Here is a 25505-nt window from a genome sequence, read left to right on the forward strand (position 1 = left end):
TTCAAAATTCTTATGGTTTGTCGCGTTAATCGCCGTTTCAGATAACGAATTAATTAATCCTTCATCTCTCTTTACTTCCTCACGTTTGTTTTCAATTATTCTGGTTTCTCACAGTCGGACGCTTTCTTTGGTACATTAAGATATTTAATATCATTTAATTTTAAATGCTTAATTTTTTTGGAAAGTATTTTAATTATGTATGGCATAAATTATATGTGTTATTGCTGTTGATATTTTGGTTGAAAGCAAACTTCTTTTATAAATATGACATTTTTGACAAATAACACATATAATTTATGCCATACATAATTAAAATACTTTCCAAAAACATTTTATCAGCATTTTGCAAGTTTTGCTTTAAAAAAATTTAGTATTATTATGTTATAATATTATATATAATATATATATAAAATCAAGCAATTACTAAACGGCAATCTCGGACTCCAAAAACTAACCAGGATTAAACAAACCAGCATTTCTGGTGTAGAACAGTCAGATATCCATGTACACGACAAAACGATTTAGTCCTGATAGAGTTTCCGGTTAATCGAGCCCTCTTGCTTCTGGCGAAGAGATCGACGAAACGTGAAATCGAAGGGTATCGACAGATAATTCGATAAAATCCGTTTTCCTCGCAGACGGGATTAACGAGAGAATTCTTTCTCAAACATACTGCACATGTGATCTTTTTATTTTGTGTTTTTTTTAATCCTATCAGGAGCATGTTTTATAAAATTATTTGAATGATTCAAGAAAAGCTTTCTCTTAAATTAAACTCTGTTTCAAATGTAATTATACAAAAGCTTTTTATCCTGAAAATATTCGGTAAAACATTTTGATGTTGTATTATATGCATTATTGTATTACATAAAATAACACACGAAATAAAAAGAAAAATTAAAATAATACTACCACGTATAATCTCAATTTTATTTATTATTAATTAACTAAAATGGTAATTATTTCTTAAAATTTCCAATTTTTTAAATTTGCTAAGAAATACATGTATGTAATTTAAAATCCTCTGCATTAATTCTCCTTTTCTATCAGAAACTGCCAACTGCGAAAATTCATTGGAAGAGAATCGACAATCTATCGATTATATAAAAATCCGCAAAACAAGGGAAATTTGCATAAATAAAAAAATCAAAATATATATTTTTTATTGGAAGCATCGCGAAACAGTTTTGCGGAACAGTAAGAGAGCACTGCCTGTTTACAGATTAACGGTTGCTTTTCGGCTATATTTTTCGCGAAGCTCGCGAGTAATAAATCACAGATCCAGAATCCGGGTTAGCGCTGGCGGAGTAGCGTGGAGTACGTTGGTTGTACGCGCGGCAATAAATACTTTCGAGATTGTAGGAGAGAAAGAGATTGCAGCTGGTAAACGTCCAACTGTTGAGCCGGATGGCATGCATAAGTCGGTGAAAGACTTTTAAGATTTGATGCTCGGTACGTAACATGAATACATACATACGCGTCGCGGGAAACTTTACTGGTATCATAGCCAGGTCGACGACTGCCGCCGACAAGATCGTTATTTCTCGTGACCGTCGCATATCAACTCGGCTCCCGAAATTTGATTTTGTAACGGCGATTCCCGAATGATTCACGGACCATCGATGCGAATCGCCGATGGTCAAACTGTGCCGAATTAAACCGAATGCTCTACAGCACGGTTGGCAGATACGATTACAACTATGAATGCACTTTATTATTGTTAACTAGTTGCAGCAGAAAAATATAAAATTTATTTTATATAAATATAGTGCACAATATGTAGAATAGAATAGAGAAAGTATAAAATTATACTAAAATATTTCAAATAAAGTGAATAAAGTTCAATACATTCTATAAAAAGGCAGAAAGTTGATAATATTAAGGGAAATATGAAAGTTCCTGCATCTGTAATTTAAAAAATTTGAAAACATAAATTTTAATAATTTCATTTGTTTTTATTATACTCCGCAGTATAAAAATATAATTGCACAATTCCGATAAAACTACCGCGGATAAGAGTTTCGCTTGAGTTTCACAGGTAATCAGTTCTTCCACGCATTCACGCTCGTCATTAATATTCCAATCAGCCGCGCGCGCGCCGCATTCACGCTTGATATCGATCAGATTCTTTTCTGCCGGCAACGCACACCAATGGGCTCGAATATCAACGAGACCGCGCACTGTTGATGACTACGAAGAGCTCTAGGCATCGGGAAATTTGCGCCATCGATGCGAAGATATTAACCCGCGGTTATGGCTTGCTTCGATAAGATCAACTTAATCGGCAAAGTGGACGACCGCGGCGTGGTGTGCAGAAAAAAAAAAAAAATAAATAAACTTTTACCCTCTCGCGTGACTGAGAATTTGACGCCAATCTCCGCGAGTGGATCTCACGCATTTGGCTGCACTGTGTTTTGCTTTTATCGAATGCTATAAATCTGCTCATCTCTATTTTCAAAGTCGACGATATTAAACAACGGAGTGCACGTTTGAATTGTTTTTTTTTTTTTTTTAAATATAAGCGAAGAAGCGAATTCAATGACATTCGCCGAAATTTCTCGATGACAGAGACAACGTGCGGGATTGCATTTTTACATTAGCGACTTGCAAGTGTATTGCATGCGTTATTCACGGCGAAAAGATACCTCGAATGATCCTACGCACTCCACGTAGGGGCGTAAGCATGTAATAATTCTTCTCGCGACGGCCGGCAATAATTTATCGAGATAGCACCGTGAAAAGTCAAATAAAAGTACCGACAGTGCATGGACCGCGCGTCCTAAACCGCTGTCGCACGGATGCGATCGGCTATTCGCATTTAATGAAACAATTGAGACATACGATAATAATAGTATTAATAATAGAATATTATCGACGTTCTAATGCAATTAAAAAAATAGAACGTTTTAATCACTACGTCGAATGAATATCAGAAATAACAAGACACCGAAACTGAAACATTAATGCGCCATTAATGAATGAAGACAGGAATTAAAAACGAAAAATGTCCCTAGGCGAATCCGGGGTCAATATCGATCCCTCGCGGTGCCGCTGTTTGTGTTCGCGTGTCTCGGATTTAAATTCGGAAATGATCGATCGCCGTGATATATCTTCAACGCTGGCGCGTATCGCCGACTGTATCGCGCTAAATAACCAACGTGGCCGCAGTTTGTGTCCACCGGGTTTTATTTCGCGATAACTTTTGAAAATGCGGGAAGACATTAGAGAAAATACCACGGCTAATCGTACTCCGCCTGTATAATAAATATAAATCGACCCCTCGCGCGAATTACAGCCGACCATTTTGCGACCCGGCAGAGCAGCCTGAGTCAACAGCGATTGTGTGAGGGTGTGTACACGTCGCCGGGGTTAATCTACCCCCCCCTCCCCCCCCTCGTGGCCGGTTTCCGCGAGAAATTATTCTCGCTCGTTTCGTCGACCGGCTGATCACGGATCGCGGCTTTCCGTCCGCGCGGCGGAGAAACCGGTACGTTCGGAGCGAAGTCGGAGCGATAAGTAAATACGCCACTTCAGCTCGTGTTAATCAATTCGACAGTGTCAATAATTTGAGCCCGCGAGCACGAAAGACAGGGAACAATCGAGTTGCTTAACTTTTAATCGCCAATTACTGTGCACGCACGCTTGAGCGACAAAGCTGATTCCCGCTGAACAAATAACGCGATAATTTATCTTAACAGTTTAAAAAGCCGGAACAACGGCTTGTTTCGGTTATATTCGCTCTAATCGACCGCACACTCGCGTGGATCGGTATTTCAAACTGAACTTTCGAGAACCATTTCAATTTGGCGCGGCAGAAACTAACGGACGTCCCCGTCTTATTCGGTTACGTTCTTCGCGAGATACCGATTAACTATTGCGAAGGATAATGAAGCGCTATCCTCGAAGGGATGCCAGAAACACAAAGCGCGAAACAGGATGGAAGTGGCACATCGCGTGCGCTAATGAGAGCAACAAATTGTCTTTGCAGTAAATTGCCTCCGTTTGTGTCGAACAGATCCACCTGCTGCGGCGAGAGAGAGAAAGAGAGAGAGAGAGAGAGAGAGAGAGAGAGAGAGAAAGAGATTTCAATTTCTCATCCCTTTATGTTCGTCGACTATTCGATGTGCCGTCCAAGCGGGTCAGGCAACCAGCCAGGATGCGAACGTTCGTTGCCTCTTTTCCAGGCAATCCACGAGGACATTCGGCCGAAATTACGTCGTGGAAAGCTTTCTCACGACTCTTGCGTCGGGAGCTTGCTCAGAACACGGGGAACTGCTTCTGACGTTTTCGGTGAATCTCTCGTCGTCAAATAATTCTGCGAAATGGCAAAGAAAATTGCGCTCTTCCTCGCACGATTATCACCCTACCGTTTAAAAATATAATTAAGAGCCGGGATTGCAAATTGCTAAGTCGAAAATTAAACGGAAGATTGTCCATCCTTCGTAATTTTCTTATTATTATTGTTTTTCGAAATACACGACAGATTTTTTCCCGCTGTTGTGTTTCTTTAAAGCAATATGTGATAGAAATAAATGTAGTTTACAATTATTTTCATATTTTTATTTTGCGGCATTTTTATATCTTTAAAGAAACATGTGTAATTTAATTTTGAATTTTTTACAGAGCTAGCATAGACTGGAATTCAAATGCTCGATTTACATTCGTATCCTGTTTTGACTTTCAAATAATATCACGAATTTAAAAAAAGAAAAAACGCTGATAAGAAAGAAAAATAAATATATAGTAAAACTGTATGTAAAAAGATTTATCCTGAAAAAGGAATAAAATATATATATATATCAAATACTATAGTGAAACGAGTAAAAGAGCCGAACACATTTATCAGACTTTACGTGACACAATCGATCTTAAACATGCACGTTAACGATAAGATTAGATAACTTTAGAAACGATGTATTTATCCAAGGGATCGATATCCAAGGGATATGTATGCTAGGAATTTATATCGTAGTGGAAGAAAAAGTCTAAATATTACATATCAATGATCAATAACGCAATATTTATAAATAACATTTAAACTTGTCAAAGAAATGTGACAGCAAATATTTCATTAAGCGATGATTTTCATTGGTAGTGAATTTAAAATTAAAAACTAAACAGTTTATGACGGGCTCTTCTATTATATAATAATCAAAATACATTAAAAAATGAGCCAGAACAGGGTTTCTAAGTGCTCAATTATTTATTAAAAATCATAGTACAGACGTTTCGACCATTGTATTTGGCCCTCTTCAGTGTACATTGGTTTAAATTAATTTAACAAAAAAAAAAAAAAAAAGTAGTAAATTTATCCAAATGTAATAAAAAAATGCCATAAAATTTGTTCCAGTTTCATATATCAAAGTTGTTTTTAATTGAATTTTTCTCTGATTTCTCTTAAATTTTCTAAATCGTAAAAATTTTATTTAAAATTATAGAAAATTTAGACAGGGGAAATAGTAATCTCGGCGCACTTTGTATAGAAGAAATACGAGAGTCCACAAATGTGATTCGCACGTAGCGAAATTGTTCGCGGAAAGATATGCGATGGGGTTCCTCCATGACTTCGGCGCTACGTACGTGCGCATGTAGTAATAAACTGGTTTTCCACGACAAACCTTGAGACGGCGACTTCAAAGTATGACCAGGGGAGCGAAATGGAAGCGCGGGAAGAAGAAAAGCGCCGTGGAAAGAGGAGGAAGAAGGGTCGCGAACGTGCCTAGCACAAACATACCACTCGAAACGCGTTGTTGGAAATCCTACGCGCAGTTGCAACAACGACGGCTTTACGGCACCTCGGAGCGGGCATACAAACGAGTGAGTGGATTAACCTCACCGCCAACGTGAAGAATGACATAATGAAATTGCTTGACAAGGGGGAGAGTACCTGCTAAATAAAAGCAGATCTGATTCATGCTCAATTAAGTATTCAAATCGAGCTATCGCTTTATCGTTGCGGCAGCACGCGTGTCGGTGGATTAAGAGCTACTCATTTTATTTATCTGCACGCATGTACGATATGTGCATAAAATTTAAAAGCAAAACACGCAAGTAATTCTAAGAATCAGGAATTTTTGTATATTCAATTTCGGTGTGCGATTGTTTCACCTTAAATCGGGTCACGTGAACGACCGAAACGTTTGTAATCTAAAATAAATACACAAAGACGTGCACTTTCCTCGTCAAGTTTAATTTTCTTAATCGAATAAGACACTCGGCATTTGTTCGACAATTTTTCCTCGAGTTAATTGTGAATTATTAATAAATTCTTTCAATTAAGGTTCTCCGATAAAAGGAGAGAATTATCATCAAAAAGATTGCAATCGAAGATAAATCAATTATCGTGTAAATTGCGACTAAATGTGTTGTAGATAGCTATCAACGATCAGATTTTAATTAAAATTCCGAGTTCCCACGTGTATCATTCGTATGCTGTAACGTGCAATATGCCGAGTTAATAAGTCCGCCGCCTCGTCGTCGTTCGACTTAGATTATGCTAATCGGAGACTTACAGCGACGCGAGTGTCACACGGCTCGTCGGGACGAGCAATTAAACGAGAGGCACGATTTTCTCGGATCATCGTTCTCCTCTCTTACGAGATTTTAAAGCAGAGGGGTGTAACAACCCTCGTGTCGCGTGATCGTTCCTGACTGCGAGAGATTAGATTCTACCTAGAGGGTGGAATCTGCTGCAATGTCGTTCGCTGATGGAATTCACGTCGATTCCTTCCGCCCTAATGCCGATGAGAAAATATTGTTTTCCTACTCTCTCTCTCTCTCCCTCTCTTTCTTTCTCTTTCTCGCGTACGGACGTTCGGAAAATAAAATGTTCGTCACTGCAATCTCTCAACTGCACAGAACTTCCCAGACTCGTTTTGCATGAGGAGCTGCAGTGTCTTTGCGACCTGACCGATATTGAATTTCAATAGAATTTCACTCTCCTTCGACGAGAGCGGCGAAGGAAAGTTTTTACATGAATTAAGGAAACAACTATTTCCGCGATAACCACGTTTCACGATGTCAATCTGAGAAATTGTTTTATCGAAAGATGCGGCCGCTAATAAAGTTAAAAGAAATATCGCTTCCTTATTTATTCCCTTCTGGTTTTACAATTTCAGCGATTCAATTATTTGGCGTTACGAAAAAAGAATTCCTTAATCTTTACCGTTTGAATTGTTTCAATTACACAAATCTGCTCGGTCGTAGCGATTGGTAAGCGGAATAAACAGCAGATTGAGACTCGCACAAAGCTCGACTTCCAGGATGTTACGCGCGATGATTATGACTCGTATGAATTTCGTACGCCACACTCCGTTCCGCCTAAAACAAGCCATTGTTGCGAAAGAAGACAATTCGTTATTCGGCCTCTATGAAGATCCTTGATTCAATGCGGGCGGCGGAACATGAGTGTGTTACTTCCTGATGGCTCGCGAAGGCCGAATTAGTTTCGCCCATATCTGACGAATGTTTCGTCATTTGACCCACGACCCAACTATGGCGTGGGACGATGACTCGCACATGATGATCCATCATTTTATAGCCGAATTATCTCTGATTATTTGATTAACTGATTTTCGGACGAAAGTATTTTTCAAGTTCAAAGTTCAAGTCGATTCGAGCGTTACGCGCAGTAAGAAAAACACGTGTAAAACATGAATTTCATTCGAACTTGAAAGTTAGAAAAAGTCAAACAAAAGTTATTAAGAAATACAGTCAGTCATTAATTTCGCGTCAATTCATGTGTTTTACATGTGGTCATAATTTTTTTCACAATATTATAGATTATCATTTTCGCTGACGTTAAGGCCAAAAATAATATTTCACGATTGTGATGGAATAAAAAGGTGAATCAAGCCCCGAAAGGTAGGTTGAATAATCGGACTAAAAACAACGATCAACACTCTTACAAAATGTAATCAAAATAAATTACGCCGCTGCTTTGCCCCTAATTTATTCCTTTCTATTATTCTTTGAGGAGTGTAAAGAGGATGAGAAAGAGATAAAAATAAGTCCTTTAGCGTTCTTTTCGGACAATCGTGCCGCTGCTGGTGGTCCAGACCGGTTCAAGTAAATACTGATTCCGGACAGTTCTTTCAGAAAAAATCGAACAAAACGTTCACAAAGGCCGCAGGAAACTATGAGAAGAGTTAGACAGTTACTTTCCGGCAAGGTTCGTCGACCACCATTCTCGACCACCATTACATAACTCAGCAATAATACCGATATGTGTATCAAATTTCATCTGAAAAAAAAAAAAAAACTTAACTTCCAAATCTATTGCGAGTTGACTCTAGGTTTTCTCTACATTATGCAGCTAAAAAATACGCTAATATTATCATTCGAAACACAAAAATAAATGATAAAAAAACCAGTCTGCAGTTTTGTTGAATTTTCCAGAAATTATTCTCAACGAAAAAATAACCTGATATTAATTTAACGCATTTTTTCTATCACTTTACAGTCTAGAATAATTGAAACAATATTTAATTTTAAAAAGTGTGACTAAATTAAAAATAAATAGTAAATTAAATCGATTCTTGTTTATATCCCTATTGCATAATAACAAGTTCGCGATATTCATGTATAAAGACATTATTTATATGCAATATTAATTTGAATGGCGGCAGCAAGAGTCTGCGGAAGAAAACGAGGCGAAAGCAGAGATACGATGATGGCAAAGCGTGAAGGCAGCAAAGTGCAGAAAATGAAAAAGCAGTACTGCCCGCGGCAGGTAAACCGCGCACCTGCTCTATATAACGCAGGATGCGTTAAACTGCACAATGAAGTCTCTTTGAATGGAGAGAGAGAGAGAGAGAGAGAGAGAGAGAGAGAGAAAAAAACCTCATGGAAAGCTGAATCGAATAATCCGCCGCGTCTCTCGCGTATCACGATCTTTTACAAGGTGTTTCAAAAGGAATCCACCGGACGTAATATATTATACGGGCGATTCTCAAGATAAATTACAAGAAAGGCGAGTGAAAGTTGATAGAAACGTATAATTATAGTTATTGAAAAAAATCAAGCAATTATATTTTTCGTTATTATAAAAACTTCTCACGCAAGAATAGATTTATGAGAGCCGGTTTTTATTTCTCAAAATAAACAGATTTTCACAATGCCAGATTCTTCCAGCTTTCGAACGAGATTGTCGAATGTTCAGGGTGATTAATGAAACGTTGGATAATCGGTGGCACACGTATTATCGCAAATTACTCGACTTTTATTTCCATCGTTCTGCCGTAAACGTCCTGCACGATTTTTGATCCCATTTACATCGCAAGCATCACGCGACACACGCAGGGACAAACGTCCGTACGAATTTATCGCCTGGAATATTCCCTCACAAAAGCTGTCAACCTTTTTTTTTCAGATTGCGAACATTATCCGCCTGACGAAATATAATTAATTATGAGCCGCGTTTTGCCGTGCGCTGCGATGCACTCGTGAATCCCGCATTCGTTTATGTCGAAATACAGCGCGAGATATAATGAAAACGTATCGCAAATCCAATCAAAGGCTGAAAGGATGAAATCATGAATAGCGCAATATGAGAAATGCAGCGCGATCTTTCGAGATCGTATCTCGCGTATCTCGAAGACGCTCTGATGTGCGCTTTGCAGCCTGAGAAAACGCCTTGAAAAAGTAGCGTGTTGAGGCTGAGGCGTGGATGCTCGCATGTGTGAAGTATGCCGAAGACCGTGGGAATCGCTACAGATTATCCTCCAATATGTATCGGCATCCCTAAAATGTAGGTAGATCAATATGACAGATTGCAACGATGTAGTTTGTAATAGAGATATGTTTACTCGGTAAACACACCTTCCGTCTGTGTATCAATTTAATTAAATTGATACATTATTGATACATTCATACATTAATTATATATCTATGAATTGCTACATTTTCGGCAGAATTTCAAAATATATTAGCGAAGTGATAATAAAATAATGCGGTCTTTACAACAACAAAAAATAATCCTCAAAATATGCTTATAAAATGCGATTGATCGATCTACATTTGTTTAAACAAGAATCAGAAATATTCTCCAAACAAATTCTGAATATCTAGTGATAAAAGTTGGGTGTACAAACATAATACGTGTGAAATCCTGCACGATTTATAATCGTTATATTAATCAATCTAGACTTGTTTGAACAAGAAGCAAAAATATTCTCCAAACAAATTCTGAATATCTGACGATAAAAGTTGTGTGTATAAACGTACGTGCGAAACCCTGCGCGATTTATAATTTAAGAAACGCAAGTCGATGGCACACGTTGTCTGAACCGTGCAAGAAACCAACGTAGTTATTATGTAATCCATTGTCTATCTTCATTGGGAACAGTTAGCGGCAGTTACGATAGAGCGAAGTGCAGTCTGACAACTTGTTGCTAACTAAACGTGGAACGCGTTGAGAGCGAGAACAATCGACCGGCTGTCAAGATTTCTCACGGAAACTAACGCGACAAGATTTTCCAGTCGCGGATTCTCGATAAACCGGATGGTAAAAATTATAAAATTATTTTCCCGCGTATGTCTGAGATATAAAAATATACCTGATACAATCGAGATTATATTCATATACTTATCTTAACAGCGAGATTTAATGTAGATTTCGACGAATCGGAAAATACAGGATTGAATTGACCTTTTTAAAACCGATATCATACGATACGATATCGATTTGTCATGGCAATCTCTGCTCGAGCAGCTATCTTTCGATTAAACGCTATCGATCGCACGAGTGTCCTCGATATTGGTTTTAAAAGATTCGAACGTGCCGCTAAAGCGCAATTGAAAAGATTTACCGTTGCACAACCGTCGTCCTTGAGCCTTATATACGAGATAACAAAAATCGAACAATAAGATAATTATAATTTATTCACTTGCGCTCGGATACATTGTAATTATCGCATTGTCGATATCGTGTCCCCCCCCCCCCCCAAAAGTATTTGCTGAATCACAAATTGATGAAAATATGTCGATTTTTCTCGACTATAAATATTTCCGGATGTTGACATGTTTAATATTTGACAATGTGCTGGAGAAAGTTGGCGAGGGTGGCTTTGGGACGTGTCTACGTCGCTGGCATGTCTCGAGAGCGATCGATCGCGGCTTTCTCTCTAGTCACCCTCGACTTTGCGGGGTCCTTGCCACTCTGGTCAATGTCAGGGTAAAATCCACGTCCGCGTTTTTTTTTTTGTCACAATAAGAGACAAGTAAACACACACTATACGACAGTACAATAGTGCGTTTACTTGTCATTAGGTTCTTCACGCGACTTCCCATTTCCGAGTAATTCAGATCCAATTTTGAGGAATAAGTACGAGATATTTTTTATTATATTAAAAAAAAAAATGAAAGCGATTATTTGATCCGTAATTAGTTACTTATTTCTGTTTATCTTTCGAACGACCTGTTTCTCATTTTGTAAACAATTGGTTTTGTTTATCTGTTAAACAGACGTGTTATCTCGCACATTTCTTTACGGTCTTCTCGCATGTCAACGACATCTGCTTATCAGGGTCAGCGCTCTAAATACTCACTCCTAGGAGAGAACGATGGCACTTGGTTGCTGAATGAATAGCGCCATTTGCGTACCGGTTTACATCAGTTTCACGATCGCGAGCTCTGCGTGCCGATCGCGCGAACATATATTTACGCCCCACTCGACGGCCGCGGGAGGAAGGGAGGGTCGGCGAAGTCCCCTTCATTCTTCGTCCTGGCTCCGCAGCCGACACACTCACCTTTCTCCTTAATAAGCGGCGGGCAGGTAACTGCGAATTGCGGCTAACGGTAAATTAAAACGCGTTAAAATACGCGGAGGAGCGGGTAGGTGAAGGTTTTTAAACGAGAGGGCACGATGCACTCCCGCCCCTAATTACGCCACTGTCGACCGCGAAATCTCATTAGATTGTCGGTTCGTCTTGAAAGGAGATCAACCGACCAAGGTTTTGGACCTCAATTCACTACGTCATGATCTCGGCTCTTTTTCGAGAAGCAGCTAATCGCAATACGGCCTCAAAGAAGACGCGAGAGAGCCTTTTAATATGCACAACGCCGGAAATTATTATGTTAAAGTCTTCAAAATGATGGAACGATGATACGTTATTATTAAGTGAACCCCAAAATTTCGCGAAAGCTAGAGAAAAAATAATTGCCCGCTGAATGAATACCGTTGACAAAACGATAATTCGATCGTTGTGTTATTTCGTTAATCTTATTAGACATCTTTTATTATTTGTTGTACATTGTCAGCAATTTTTTGCTTATTTAATATCAGTTATTGATTCTACTATTCCACGATATCAAAGTTCCCAAATATTACAACATTTTTAGAACAAAACTTAAGCGCCTTAAAGTATTTTATACACTCGAAGAATCTCAAGCTATTTTTGCAAGCATCGCGGTGTTCAAGGAAGCACAACAAGTACCGAACAAAGAACGAGAAGGTAATAAAGTCTCCGCTACTACTTGGCCTCGGTAGTCACAACTAGTTACACAACCTTTTCTCATATAAGTGCGCTGATAATCGTCGAATTATTTAGAGTTGATATACGGCTCGCGAGAAGAGTCTTGCCTCACGCGGATAAACATCGATATCTAATTAGAGTGAAAAATCGCTAATTAATCAGGGACACGCTGAAAGCGATTTTTCGCGACGGCACCAGTTACTTTGTACGACACGGTATAATTAATACGGCGACGATATAGATAGCGTGTTCTGATTTATTAATCTGAAAGACCGGCGGCCTAAGTAGCCGATAAATTGAACGCTTTTTGAATACGAACGACGCGAGTTTAATTATAATGATCGACGGAGTTACGCTTCGGCAGCCTGCAAAATCGTTTCCACCTTGATTTGCGCAACTAGTGACTAGTTTTGCGGACTTCTTTAACGCTCACAGTATATCTAATTTTATTATCATGTGAGATGATCAACGTTCGAATCTTTCCACGTTTTTAATATCACCGCAATAATAATAGTAATATAGTCTTTTTTTTTTGGAGGGAGAAAGTAAGAGCGAGAATTAACCTATTTTTGTAAAATATTTTTTTTTCTCTTCTATTATCGCAAAAGTAATCTATAAGTCTGCGAAAGATAAAAAGCAAAGAATAATGAAAGGTTTCCGGATGCGATTACGAAGCGAATATGTTCCGGGAACTCTTAATTATCCATCGAACTTATCCATTAAAACTTTCAGGGAATTTAATTTCAGGGCAAACCGATATGGCGCTTCGCTTTAATACATCCACGATGCGATCCACATATTGACCGATCATTATCGCGAGTCATAGTTGAACATGCCCATCACGATGCCCTTACGCTATAATCAAGCAATAGTATTCGCTAGGAAGCGCGCAGCCGATTAAATTGTGAGGGTAATCTTTCGAAAAATCTTTTCAAGCGGAACGCATCCCGTTTAAACTGGTTTCAAAGTTGTCGGAAATGCATAATGTGCACAGAGATATAGAGAACTGAATGTCTCGCTTTCCGCAGTTGATATTTTCGTGATGAAGGAAACGTAAATATGTCAGCAATAATTGCAAAATACGACTGGCTTGTATGTATATTCTACGATAATTGAAATCGTACGCGTAATTATAGATTTCATCGCGTGTCGCTAAATCTGTAACAGAATATTATCACAAATTATCGAGTAAAGAGATAATAGTGCCAATTAAAATATATTTAATGTAAATTCAAACTTTTATAATCGCGCTCAGAATTTTGTTCCATAAATGTGTTTCTTTATAATTTTAATCGCAAAAACCAACAAAAATCGTATTATTTTTTATCTTCTCTTATTCTTTCTATCGTTGTAATTATTAAATAATAATCTATTTTCTAAATATATTTCTGCAGAATTAATGTGTAAAACAATATAAAATATAAAATCTTAATTTCACAAAACTGGAGTAAGTTTTGTGATGAAAATGATGAAACAACACGTTTGTGAAAAACACATCGAGCGATATCCTTCAGTAAGAGTGTCTTTTAACACGCACTTTATTTTGGAGATTCGCATAATCTTGTGATCTTGTGTAAATGATATGTACGTGACGGGAAGTCTAGCGGTAGCATTAACATGTAACGTGATCATTAACACGGAATGCTGCGCGTGGAAGATATCAAATCCGCCATCATTAAACTCTCTGTTTTCTCCGTTTACCTAATCGCGTAAGCGGATGTCTAAATTTCCCACACGATTTAATTTGTAGTATTGAAATATCATACTGCGTTCCACCTCTCATTATTCCAAAAATAAAACCAATTGTTTGTCCGCCGAAAAAAAGCCTGTAAAGAGAACCCACTGTGGAATGTCTCGCGAAATTGTTACACACTTCACGCGGTGGACACTGCGGCGTCTCTCACGATCGTATCTTTATTTAATATGCAAAACTGATAGCTATATCCGCAGCGTCGTTTTACATCCAGATTTGAGAAATGAAATTTTATGCAAATTAAGTGCTGCTTATCAGTTTCGCGGCCACGAAAAGCAACGCGCACTCCGTGTAGGTTTTCGCCGAAAAAGGATTAATTCCGACACCGTGCGCTTCTGCCCGCGTTTAATTTCGCAACAATGCATTATTCGTGCTGGAAGGTCGAATAACGCCTGACTTATTCGTAGCAGCTCCCGTAAAAGGCCGTGGCATCGACGATATTTGCATAAAATAGTATTTGCATAGAACACGCGTGACGGAATCGCGCGATGACGGAAAATGCCAGCGGTGAGCGTGGCGGCTACGACGCGTTGATACCTGCACCAGGGCGTTAACTTAATCGTTTCTGCAAATATCGTCGTTAATCCTTAGCAAGGGAGTGGTCACGCGGGACTAGTCTCGCTTTGCCGAGCTCCATTTGTCTAGTGATCTTGCCGAGCACGAGTCGTTATATTTACGAGTTTGATTTGAAACGGTACGCACTACGGTAATCGCTATGACGAGTGTAATAATTATTAAACATGCGCATAAATTGCAAGAATAATGGATCGCTAAACTTTTCATTTTTATGTTAACGTGCTGAAACGTGCGCGCGCGCATGCATGTATAATTTTTCAAATAGAAAAAGTGACACTGACAAAAATTCGTGTAAACTGAAAAATCGCAGAAACCAGCTTTATATTAATCGTGTTAATTAAAATGAAGCAATTGAATAGCTTACAAAATAATTGTAAAATAAAAGAATGTTATTTTTTTCTAAAATTTAGCTCTTCGACGCGTGATTCATATTTCACTTTTAAGGCATAGTCTGTGCAATTAGATATCTGTGTAATTTAAATAAGTATTGACAATCAAATGTTATGATATTCAAATTAAAAATATTCACTATTTATTATTCATAAAAGTAATTTTTTATTTAAAAACTGCAAAAAGGATTGAATCGCGATTATCGAGTCCGAATATGAAAATGTGAAGTGGAGCAGTAGTTGTTACGGCGAATAAAACGATTGTTAAAAATCTGAATTGACTAGAAAAATGATGGATCGCTAGATTTTCGATATTTATTTCCGCGTGCTGATTCATGAAAATAAAAGCGCGGAAGAATAATCTTTCAAATAGACACGGTGACATTGATAAAAGCCCACAGCGGAATGAAAAATCGCACCGCAATGACTCAATGGAAATAATAAATATCACATCCGACGTTTCGTACGATTGCAGTCGTGTATCTTCCGCGAGGAGTGTCGTGTGCGAGAAGATTGCGCGAGGTGCTGCCTTGTTTAACACCGGCTTTCGAAACAATCGATAAGGCCCGCCTCAAGAATTCTCTCGCGAAGTACGTCACGCACCTTCCACGAACGATAAACCTGAGCGGCGAGCGGTGCGCGTCTCGAAAGAAGAGAGCACCTACGACGAAATCGGACATCGACAAACAAACGCGGCAAACGTACTGTGCCTTTCCTTACGAGTCATCGACGAATACGTGGAAAAGTCAATGCCACGCGGACGTGCGCGATGAACCCTCTCTCGCATGAGAAATCTGCGAGAATAGTGAAGCTAAATCTAAATAATAATTTATAATTTATAATTTCACGTAAGACATAAAATCGTGTTTATTAATCAAATTTCTTTTCTTATCTCTATTAATAAATTGTTCGGATTCTAAAATTTTTAATATAAGTTACATCAGCAATGATGGGAATTGTTTCTAATTATCGAGAAAATTAAATTAAATAAATTCATTATTTTTATGAGAATCAATTTATATCATTTATATTATTAATTTTAGCTCATTAAAAGTTTTCAGTCAACAATTATCAGGTATAAACACAATATGAGCACATTAAATCCTGCGTGATATGTAACCTCATATTATTATTACACAATTTAGCTTTAATTTCTGACCCTGTAAAACTCGATCTGGGACAATCGATCGACGTTTCGAAATCGACGATATGTGTTGATGATATGTGAAAAATGTATACGTTTACCGCAATTGTTTCGCAGTAATTACAGCCATTTCAACGCGCTCGGTTCAGCCGCATTCAATGGCGCCGTTATTATTCAAAACATAATTATCTCATAAGCTAATTTCCCTCGTACGATATACCATGGAAAATTATTTTCGATTGCGTAAGAATAGTATCAGCCATCGAATATCCATCGCGAAAAAGCTGTAAAAAATTTCGAACGCGATTATTAATTTACGATCCACCTGTTGAAGTCTCGATAAGATTTGTTAAAATTACATTTGTTTCTTATCTTTTTAACGCGTTCCAGACTTAATCGTGAATATATAGATTCAAGATTATGAATCCAAAATACACTCCGAGTTTTTTATTATGGAAATAATGTAAATATTTGCCAATTTAATTGATTTTTATTATACCCATCCTTAAAAATTCAATATTGGGGAAATATCTATATGACAAAGCAATCTTTTTTTAATTCCCACTCATCGACTATACACGGAGAAAATTTTATATCAAAAATTACTATACGGCAGTAGCCGAGGACCATAAGTGGAATTATAAATTTAAATACTATGGCCATTATGTGAAAAACAATAAAAATTTGTCCTTTATGGCGCGCGGCTACTGCGTACATAATAATTTTTTATATAAAATTTTCTCCGTGTAACCCATGTAAAAGGATAGCGTACAAGAAGATAAACTATTCGAGCCACTTTATATGATAAAATGTCAATGTTGTCAAAGTCGCGTTCTCTGCTGCCAGCAGACCTTCGCAAAACCTTCCGCTTATTATCGATCACGTCGTCTGCCTCTCTCTATATGTACGTCCTTTCGTTGCTCAAGTGACACGTGAACTGTCATATGCAGTGTTTAGCGGCTCGAGTTTTACGGCAGGTATTCGCCAGAGAGTGCGGGAGAAATACTATTCTCAACGTTAAATGTTCTCAACGAAAGAAGCCATTGTCCGAAAAGTTGTTAAAGCCCTTAAATTTTATTTGTGCAAAAATTTACAAATAAAAAACAGAATATGTAAAATGGAAATATGATGAATTAGAAACACCTTGAAATAATCTGAAATTTTCCTTAAAAAAATATTTTATCAACAATTTTTCGCAAGGTTTCATATCGTATTGCGACAAAATTAAATTACGAAAAATTCTTGCCTCTTACGTGTGTTTAGCATGTCGTATGTAATGTTTTAGTACTAATGGTTGCAAATTATTATTAGTATTAAGATTGAAGTCTCGAGTTCTGTAACATAGTGCAATATTTATCCCCTATTTGCGAAGTAAACAGCCAGCAGCGAACGGTTTTAATTAACATTCTTAGTTAAAGTGGATGCTGTGTCTGTCGTGACGTATTCGAACTGATTACATCCGCGCGTACGTGATACCGAATATTATTTCTCTTCCGAGATCGCACGATACGATCTGCGTGGCGGAGTGACCTCAAGATGATTATTTCGTGCGGATTCCACCGAACCGTGACAGAGATACCAAGGTTAATCAATTTCTGCCTGGCACGCTGTACACGGACATACGTAATCCGCCTATAACGGAGCTTTAAATATCGCACGGACTGTCAGGCCGGTTTAATCGCGCATAACTGTGGCGGAAACGATTGAAAATAATTTAGCCGCACTCACGGAAAATTGCTAAATTCAGCTATTAACCTACTGCATATTACTATGTGCTGCCGTATAATATTCATCTCTCGTATCGGAAATATTTTTTGTCAAGTGTATTGTAGATAAACAAAAAAATCGTAATATTATTAGCGCCAGATGTCAAAACTAGTTTAATTTCGACGAGTTCAATTGTCGATACTATGAATATAAATAAATGCTACTTGCTTTCGAATCATTTTTTAACGATCCCTATTTCTGTAGAGTCTTTCAATGTTACACACATTAATTTGGAATAAAATACACAAATATCGTTAAAAAATAATTCTTTTCATTGCAAGCGACCATGCAAGATTGACGAGAGGCGTTGAAGTCTCCTTGAAAAATTAACCTCTATTTCAATAAGTCGCATGCTCTATACAACTTTTAGTTTACTCGAATGTATGCTGAATGATGCTTTTCCGGAGATGAATTTAATCATTAAAATTCGAGCGAGCAGCTTTGCGCGTCGCGAAATTCTAGAGAAATTTCAACTCAACGAAATTGCACCGGCTCGAATCGGCAAACCGGCTGGAACAACGCCGTCGCTTACCTGACTGAGCGTGGTCGGGATGATGTCAGGTGTCTGCGGTAACATCGTTGCGGCCGTTCTGTCGCTTACGTGCACCTCGAGTCAAAGCGATCTATCGGCGCACACGATCAGCGACATAATCGGGATCAACGGCAGGACCGCGAAAAGAAAACACCTCGGCGGGATACACTGTGGGATCGATCACGAGCCGCACACTCCGACCGTCCTTCTCCTCTCACTCTCCCTCACTCCTTCGCCCGCTCTCGCCGTTCGGTTTTCGCCACTATGCCGAAACTGAATCCACGCAGCACACGCGCCGATCGCGCGACCGTTTCATCAACGCTCGGTGCACGCCGCGGACGCCGCAACGGTGATCGGAGAGCTCGCGAGAGATCGGCGGTCAAAAAACCTCCATGAAGACCGTGCGGAGGAACGCCGGGGAACAGTAAGACACGACGATACCCTCGCACCTCGAGGGCGTGCGCGAGACTGACGGGTCCGGGCGGTGTAGCTGCACGGCCGAGCGTCGCCGAACGCTGGCGAACACGACCGAAGGATTGTCATCCCTGTGCACGCGCGCTATACGCGGCGTTTCGGAACCTCAATGGTGACGATAGACGTGACAGATGTGATATCGATAGATTGTGACAGAATGACCGGTGCTAAAGCGCCGATAGATATGATCTCCTGCTACAAAAATACGTATTGAATGTTGTCCTCTATATTTACCAAAAATTTTTTAAGTCGTCGCTTTTATTTTTAATACCGTGACGGAAAAACCGATGGCACTAATAAAAAGTATTATAACTGCATTTTTCGTCAGTTTCAATCACAGAATCCGATATCACATTTTGTGTTATATGCAACTGACATTTTATTTCCTCCTATTTTAAACTTTTGAAGAAAAAAAATTATTTCAAAAGTTATAATTTATATTAATGCAGTCAAAATGTGGATAATTATTTTATAAAGAAGCGAACGCTATAATTTATAATTGATTATCGGATTAATTATCTAAATATATATAATTTGTGATTTGTCGTAAAAACTGATCTTCTCATCCTCATTTCACAGCTAATGATTAACATGTAACAGTTCTCGAAAAAATACAAGTTTGACAGAGTATTCGCAAGAATTCCACGCGGTTTTCTTCACAAACGGACCTCCTTGCGAGAAGCTCTCGTTTGTATTCACCGTGTAACGGTTGCCTCGCAGGTAGCATAATGGTCGTATCTAAAGCTGCCTTGCAAATGACAAATTCCTTTCTCTCCAACCACTCCTGTAACCACTAAAGAAACCGTACCTCTAACTATGTGAATTTAATGCACGCGGAATTCTGAGATTTATCCGCTCTTCTACTCGCATTCTCTTGTCAGCTATTCGCATTGGATTGCTTGTTTCCGAAATGCCTGGCTAAATGTTTTTCGACAAAACATTCCGGCTATTTCCATTTAACACGTGCGTGAGAATACTTTGTCGAGAAATATTTATTAGAGATACACAACATTATTCATAAGCTTGTCAACATCATTAAAGAAGAAAAGTGATGCAATTTTTCCAACTGCATCATTGTGCTCTGAATAAATTTTGTTAACAATTGTCTCTATAAATGCTTTTTGAACTTGAATTAATCCAAAAATTTATAGACAGTTTAGTGCAATTTAATTTAACATTTTATACGTATAACATAAATATTGATAGTATCTGTCTTTTCGAGCTGTTTAAAGCTTTATGTAAATTTGCCGGAGGAAAGCAAAATAAAACGATTTTTATTTAGAGAGAAGGAGAAAAGACAGGAATAAATACGAGGGCGCCGGGAAAAAGTAAAACAAAAAGACGCGGTTAAAAATAGTGGACCGGTTACGTCAACCGGTCCTTTCAAGGACCGTGGCCTATTATATTATTCTCTTTTCCACGCCATCTCCACAGAATGCTTCGAAATGTCAGAAACTGAGGCAGGAACAACGATAATGTATCGCGCACTGTATCGCGCCAGGCATTTATATCCGTCGAATAGCAAAAATTTATTAGAACGTCCGACAAGGAGCGCGCCACGTGTGTCATTTCTATAAATTCTCTCAGACATTGCGTGCGGGAATTCTCGTTGAACTTTTTTAACACATTGTATTTATGAGCATTACGTATTCTTAATTTTAACGTACGTGACGGAGCGACACGCTTTGTATGCAATAACATTTGCATGTTGCAAAATCAAAGTAAATATTTGTAACGGTAACGCCGTGTAAACCATTACGTTACATTAAACGCGTTAAATATTCAATAGTTTAATTTCAGTGGCTGCGTAATATATTGATTATATTTATGAAATTCTTACGGATAAATTTTCAGTAAATAAATGACATTTTATTATTGTCATATTCAATCAACGATAATAGCATTATAAACAGCATAAAGCAGGCAACTTTTGGACAAAAATGCAAAACTGACTAACAGCGGAAGGGAATTTCCACGCGTCACACCTGTTTAAAGTTGCGATAAGCAAAATGATCGCGTCACGAGATGTGAGTCACAGCGAATGAATCTCTGTTAAACGATGCCGTCGTTAAATGACGCCTTCGCAATATTCTTCGCCGGAAAGAATCAACGTTTTTCATCGGAAGCTGAACGTATGAACTCGATGATGTTCAAGACGATAATCGTGGCGTATTAGTCAACTCTTTCAGAGCTTAATTTCTTATAGAAAACTACTAATTCACCAAAAATTGAGATTGCCAAAAATGAGATTTATACGCGAATAACACCGATTTATAAAGTGGCTCTTGTTTTTTTATTAATTATTTATTAATTTTATAAATCTTAATTAAATTCATAAGTGAATGCAAGAAAAAGGTATTTTTCTCAAAGCATTTCTTTGCATTTTCTTATCTGATAAGGATATTTGCATCTGAAAGGTAACATTCCTAATAATCGTGTAACGACATACCTCTTCGTAGATTACTTTATCTCAAATGCGAAACGCTTAGTCTCGATGTACGTTAAACAGAGAAATTAGAGAAATTTTCTAAACATATATTTTATCTGAAGATTGCATATCTGTGACAACTTTAAAAATATGCATTTATGAAGAGATGCGTTGATAAAATGTTTATCTATTTTACATGTTTCTGCGCTATTCATTTTGGCGTCATCTATCTTTGTGACATCTTGTTTCGTTTTATATGCGCGCGCAAAATGCTTTTTCTATTTAAGTTACAATTTCACAAAAACCGGGAAGGGCAACCCTTTTCTGCCCTACCTTGCATGCATAAACCAAACGATTTAAATTAAAATGGTGGGTGCCACTTTCCACGCGCGGCTTTCTACGACCTACATCCCGCGTTTCTGCCAACGAGATCGTCTTTATCCGCATCGTCGAACGCCCAACTTCCGGAATAATTCACAGTCGACTTCCACAGATGAGTGATTTTAAATCAGTCCTCGTTTGCATATCCATTCATCGCAATGCTTGCAAATTGTAGCGTAGCGAGTAAACAGCTTTGTAGCTATACATTGTGTTTGTGCAACTGTATATCCTATCATTGAAATAAATAAAAAAAAAAAACAAGAGAAGCTAAAATTTCATATGTGTGTTACTTGTTTTTAAAACTAATACACAGTGGGATAAATTTCAAGTATATACATATGCATATATACGAGCAATAAATTTTGTAAGAATCACTCAAAAAAATATTTCGCTGACGTAGTTAGATTTCTAGATATCGCAACAAGAATGTATCGCTATTTTTCGTATCTGTGAAAACATTGTTTGTCACATACAGAATTTATAGCAGTAATGTTCTAGCAATAGCTTCTGAAAAATTTAGGTACCATTGCTAAATGTTATTCATTGCATGATCTAACACGTGATTGATCTTATATAGATAGGCGCTTTAGAGAAACTTTCTTTTTAAAATTCACAAACAATACAGATATATATTCTGTTTCTGTCATCTAAACTGATTAAGTAATTACATATGTAATATCACAACAGTTGCTAATCATTTATCTGTTTTAGTTAATTTTTTACACCTAGAAAATTTTAGCTATTATTGCAAGATCATTTTTTTGAGTGATCTGTTTCAAAGGAGAATAAATCACGTTTGCGGAAAACGTTGAGGATTTGCTTAATAAATAAACGATCCAGCACAGTGTCACACGATTCGCAATACACAATACTTATGAGAAATGCGATAGTGTAACAATCTATACAATATATAATGTAACAGAAAATCTATATGATAGAAAATCACAACTTTTGAATAATGCTGTATTATACTAAGGGCTTCTGGCAATTCGCGTTAAATAAATAAACGGATAAATATTCAGAGGGCGATGGCGCCGTGAGAGGTCTCGGAGTGCATCCATAAAACATGCCAGTCCCCGATGGAAAAAGACAGAAGCCGATGGAGGGAGCCGACGCTGGCGAGAGTAAAGAAAAACTGAGAATCTTCCCACCACATGTTTCACCGCGGAAGGGAAAATTCTTAGACGGTGCCAGGGGTCGTTTTCACGAAGGGTGCGAAGGCGGTGTTTGCAGCGTGCGAAGGAAGGGAAGGCAGAAAGAGGTCTTTGAAAAACGATGCGCCGCGCGGATGAGCTCTGTTTCGTCGCGGAGGTGAAATAACCTCGGTCAATGTCGAAGGTCGTTGGCCGACGTCGCGCGCTCGAGACCGAGAATATCGCTTTTCCTTATGTAAACGTAATTAAAAAAATCGCCGACGACGTGCAGCGAGAGAAAGATTAATTGATCGTAATAGTCATAAAAATTCATGACTTTCAACGAATTCCGTGAACTCTGTTTCGATAGAAAAGTATGAATAATAAAAGTATGATATGAAATAATAAATGAATGATAATAGTACGATGTAGTATAAATCGAGATATCAAAATCCAGTTGATAGAATCTGCACGATTAAATATAATAATTATAATGTAGTGATTAAATCCGTTCATTTATAGTTATTTATATCAGGCTTCGAAAGCAGATGTTCAATTAATATAATTAAAGATCCAATGCGATACAAAAATGAAAATGATTAAATAATATAAATATTTTAAGTATAAAGCTCGTATAAAGAATACTTCAAATAATGGCAATGCGGATAATTTGCTCGAAATTGCAGAAATAAATAAATGAAATTGTACGCGCGACTTTTATGCAGATGCAAAGCTCCCAAGTGTATCTAATAAAGAATGACTTCTTCTGTTGGAATGTGCATGTGTTATTGTGAAGAGTTGCGCTTGCAACATCGCCGGAATAACAAAGCGACCAAATATTGATATAATACATTACGCAAAGTGTTGATTCATCAGCGACGAAGACTTATTCATTACTTCCAAACATTAAACTATCGGAGTTTACAACAGGAGAAGAATGCTCTACATTAATAACGGCATTTAGAATCGAGTTCTTTCGAATGTTCTTCGAGAGAGAGAGAGAGCGAGCGGGGAACTTTTGCTTCTGGATGTTTTATTTCCATCGGATAAATCGGCTTTTCATCAACTGCGTCGCGTTCTTCGGGCACTTTATTTGATATAATCGATTTATCGGTAAAAATACTCCAAGAAGAAAGTTGAACGACATCACTTCATTCTCGCGTCGTTGTCTCTTTTTTTTTCTTCTCTTCGTCTCGGCCCACGCTTCGGCCACCCCCCCCCCTTCCCCTCCCATTAATTTGCGCCACGTTTCTTTCACGTAATTGAGCTCACATATCACGAGTGCTTTTAGGCACGAGTGCTCCCTGCATTTTTGAGTGGATCAATCTCTTCTGTCCACCGAACGTTGAATGGACCAGTCAATGCCCGCTATAGTCCCGGCGAGCAACGTCGCTTTAACGAAGTATCGATTTCCGAAATTAACGTTGAAACGGATGCAAAGGATTGGCTTAAATATAGACCGAGTACACCGTTTCCGAAATGTGTGAATGCAATCTTGTAATTTACGTAAGTAAATAATCTTCTTCCGGGGAAAATTAATATTTAAATCACTTCTCGCGCAAGCAATTGGAAGCGATTTCAAATCAGCGAGTCAATCAATTATCGAGAAAAAATTACAAATTTTATTGGATAAATAATTTTATTTGTTAACATTATTTATTTAATAAAAAATGTTATTCAAAGATAGAAATATATTGCTACATGTAAATTTGATTTACCCAGATTGCCAAATGTTAGCAATGTTAACAGATTCACAGTAAATTTGATCAACATTATTAACATTTTGCTCACTGGATTAATTTACATTTGTATAATTTACTGTAAAATCCCATAAGTTCTATAACATCATTTATGTAGAATGCATCATCTCGTAAGAATTTTGATTAAAATTGTTTGAAACGCAAGGTGATAAATGAATCGATTGCTCTTCTCGCAAGGACGCTTTCATATTGCATCTTGACAATTCCTGTTACCGTAAGTCGCGGAGGGAATTCCTGTGTCGTGAATGATCGGCGCCGATGAAAATAGATCTCCGGGCGCTTTTTCGCTTCCGCGAATGCAGTTTGCCTTGCAGATTCGCGTAGCTAGACGCACCAAGAATTGCATTTAGCAGTACAGAAGTATTGCGAACGAATCTGCTCGAGCATCAATTATCGTCTCACTATTCTCGACTGCACTTATGGCGGAGGAAAAAATAAAACATTTCCAATTATGCAAATGCAGGTTGAATGGGGAACAACGATCCCCTTTGCGCATGTAAATAGATGTACCGGATACAAAAGCGAAGTGGATATTTCCATCAGAAAGAGACGTCTTCATCTTTCACTGCTAATAACTACGCTGCCCTGTTAAGATTTGATTAATAAAGTTATGAAACAAGATCCACTCGTTGCATATTATTTTAACTCTCCTAAACAGCAAAGATTCACTTGTGCGCCACAAAAAGAGTTATCAG

General features: G+C 37.9%; 1 protein-coding gene across 2 annotated transcripts in view; it reads right to left on the minus strand.

The window, feature by feature from the left end:
- p130CAS (Serine_rich_CAS and FAT-like_CAS_C domain-containing protein p130CAS) overlaps positions 1-19113 on the minus strand; it is a 62054-nt gene extending 42941 nt beyond the window's left edge. Inside the window, exon 1 of one of the 2 annotated variants that reach the window (XM_067351600.1) lies at positions 18635-19113. In XM_067351600.1, the coding sequence (XP_067207701.1) occupies positions 18635-18679 (45 nt within the window). In that variant the 5' untranslated portion in view covers positions 18680-19113. The remainder of the gene's footprint in view (positions 1-18634) is intronic. The other variant, XM_012374450.2, reaches the window with a different exon arrangement.
- Positions 19114-25505: the final 6392 nt, after the last annotated feature.

The sequence above is a fragment of the Linepithema humile genome, chromosome 3 (genome assembly GCF_040581485.1).
Source record: "Linepithema humile isolate Giens D197 chromosome 3, Lhum_UNIL_v1.0, whole genome shotgun sequence".
NCBI lineage: Eukaryota > Metazoa > Arthropoda > Insecta > Hymenoptera > Formicidae > Linepithema > Linepithema humile.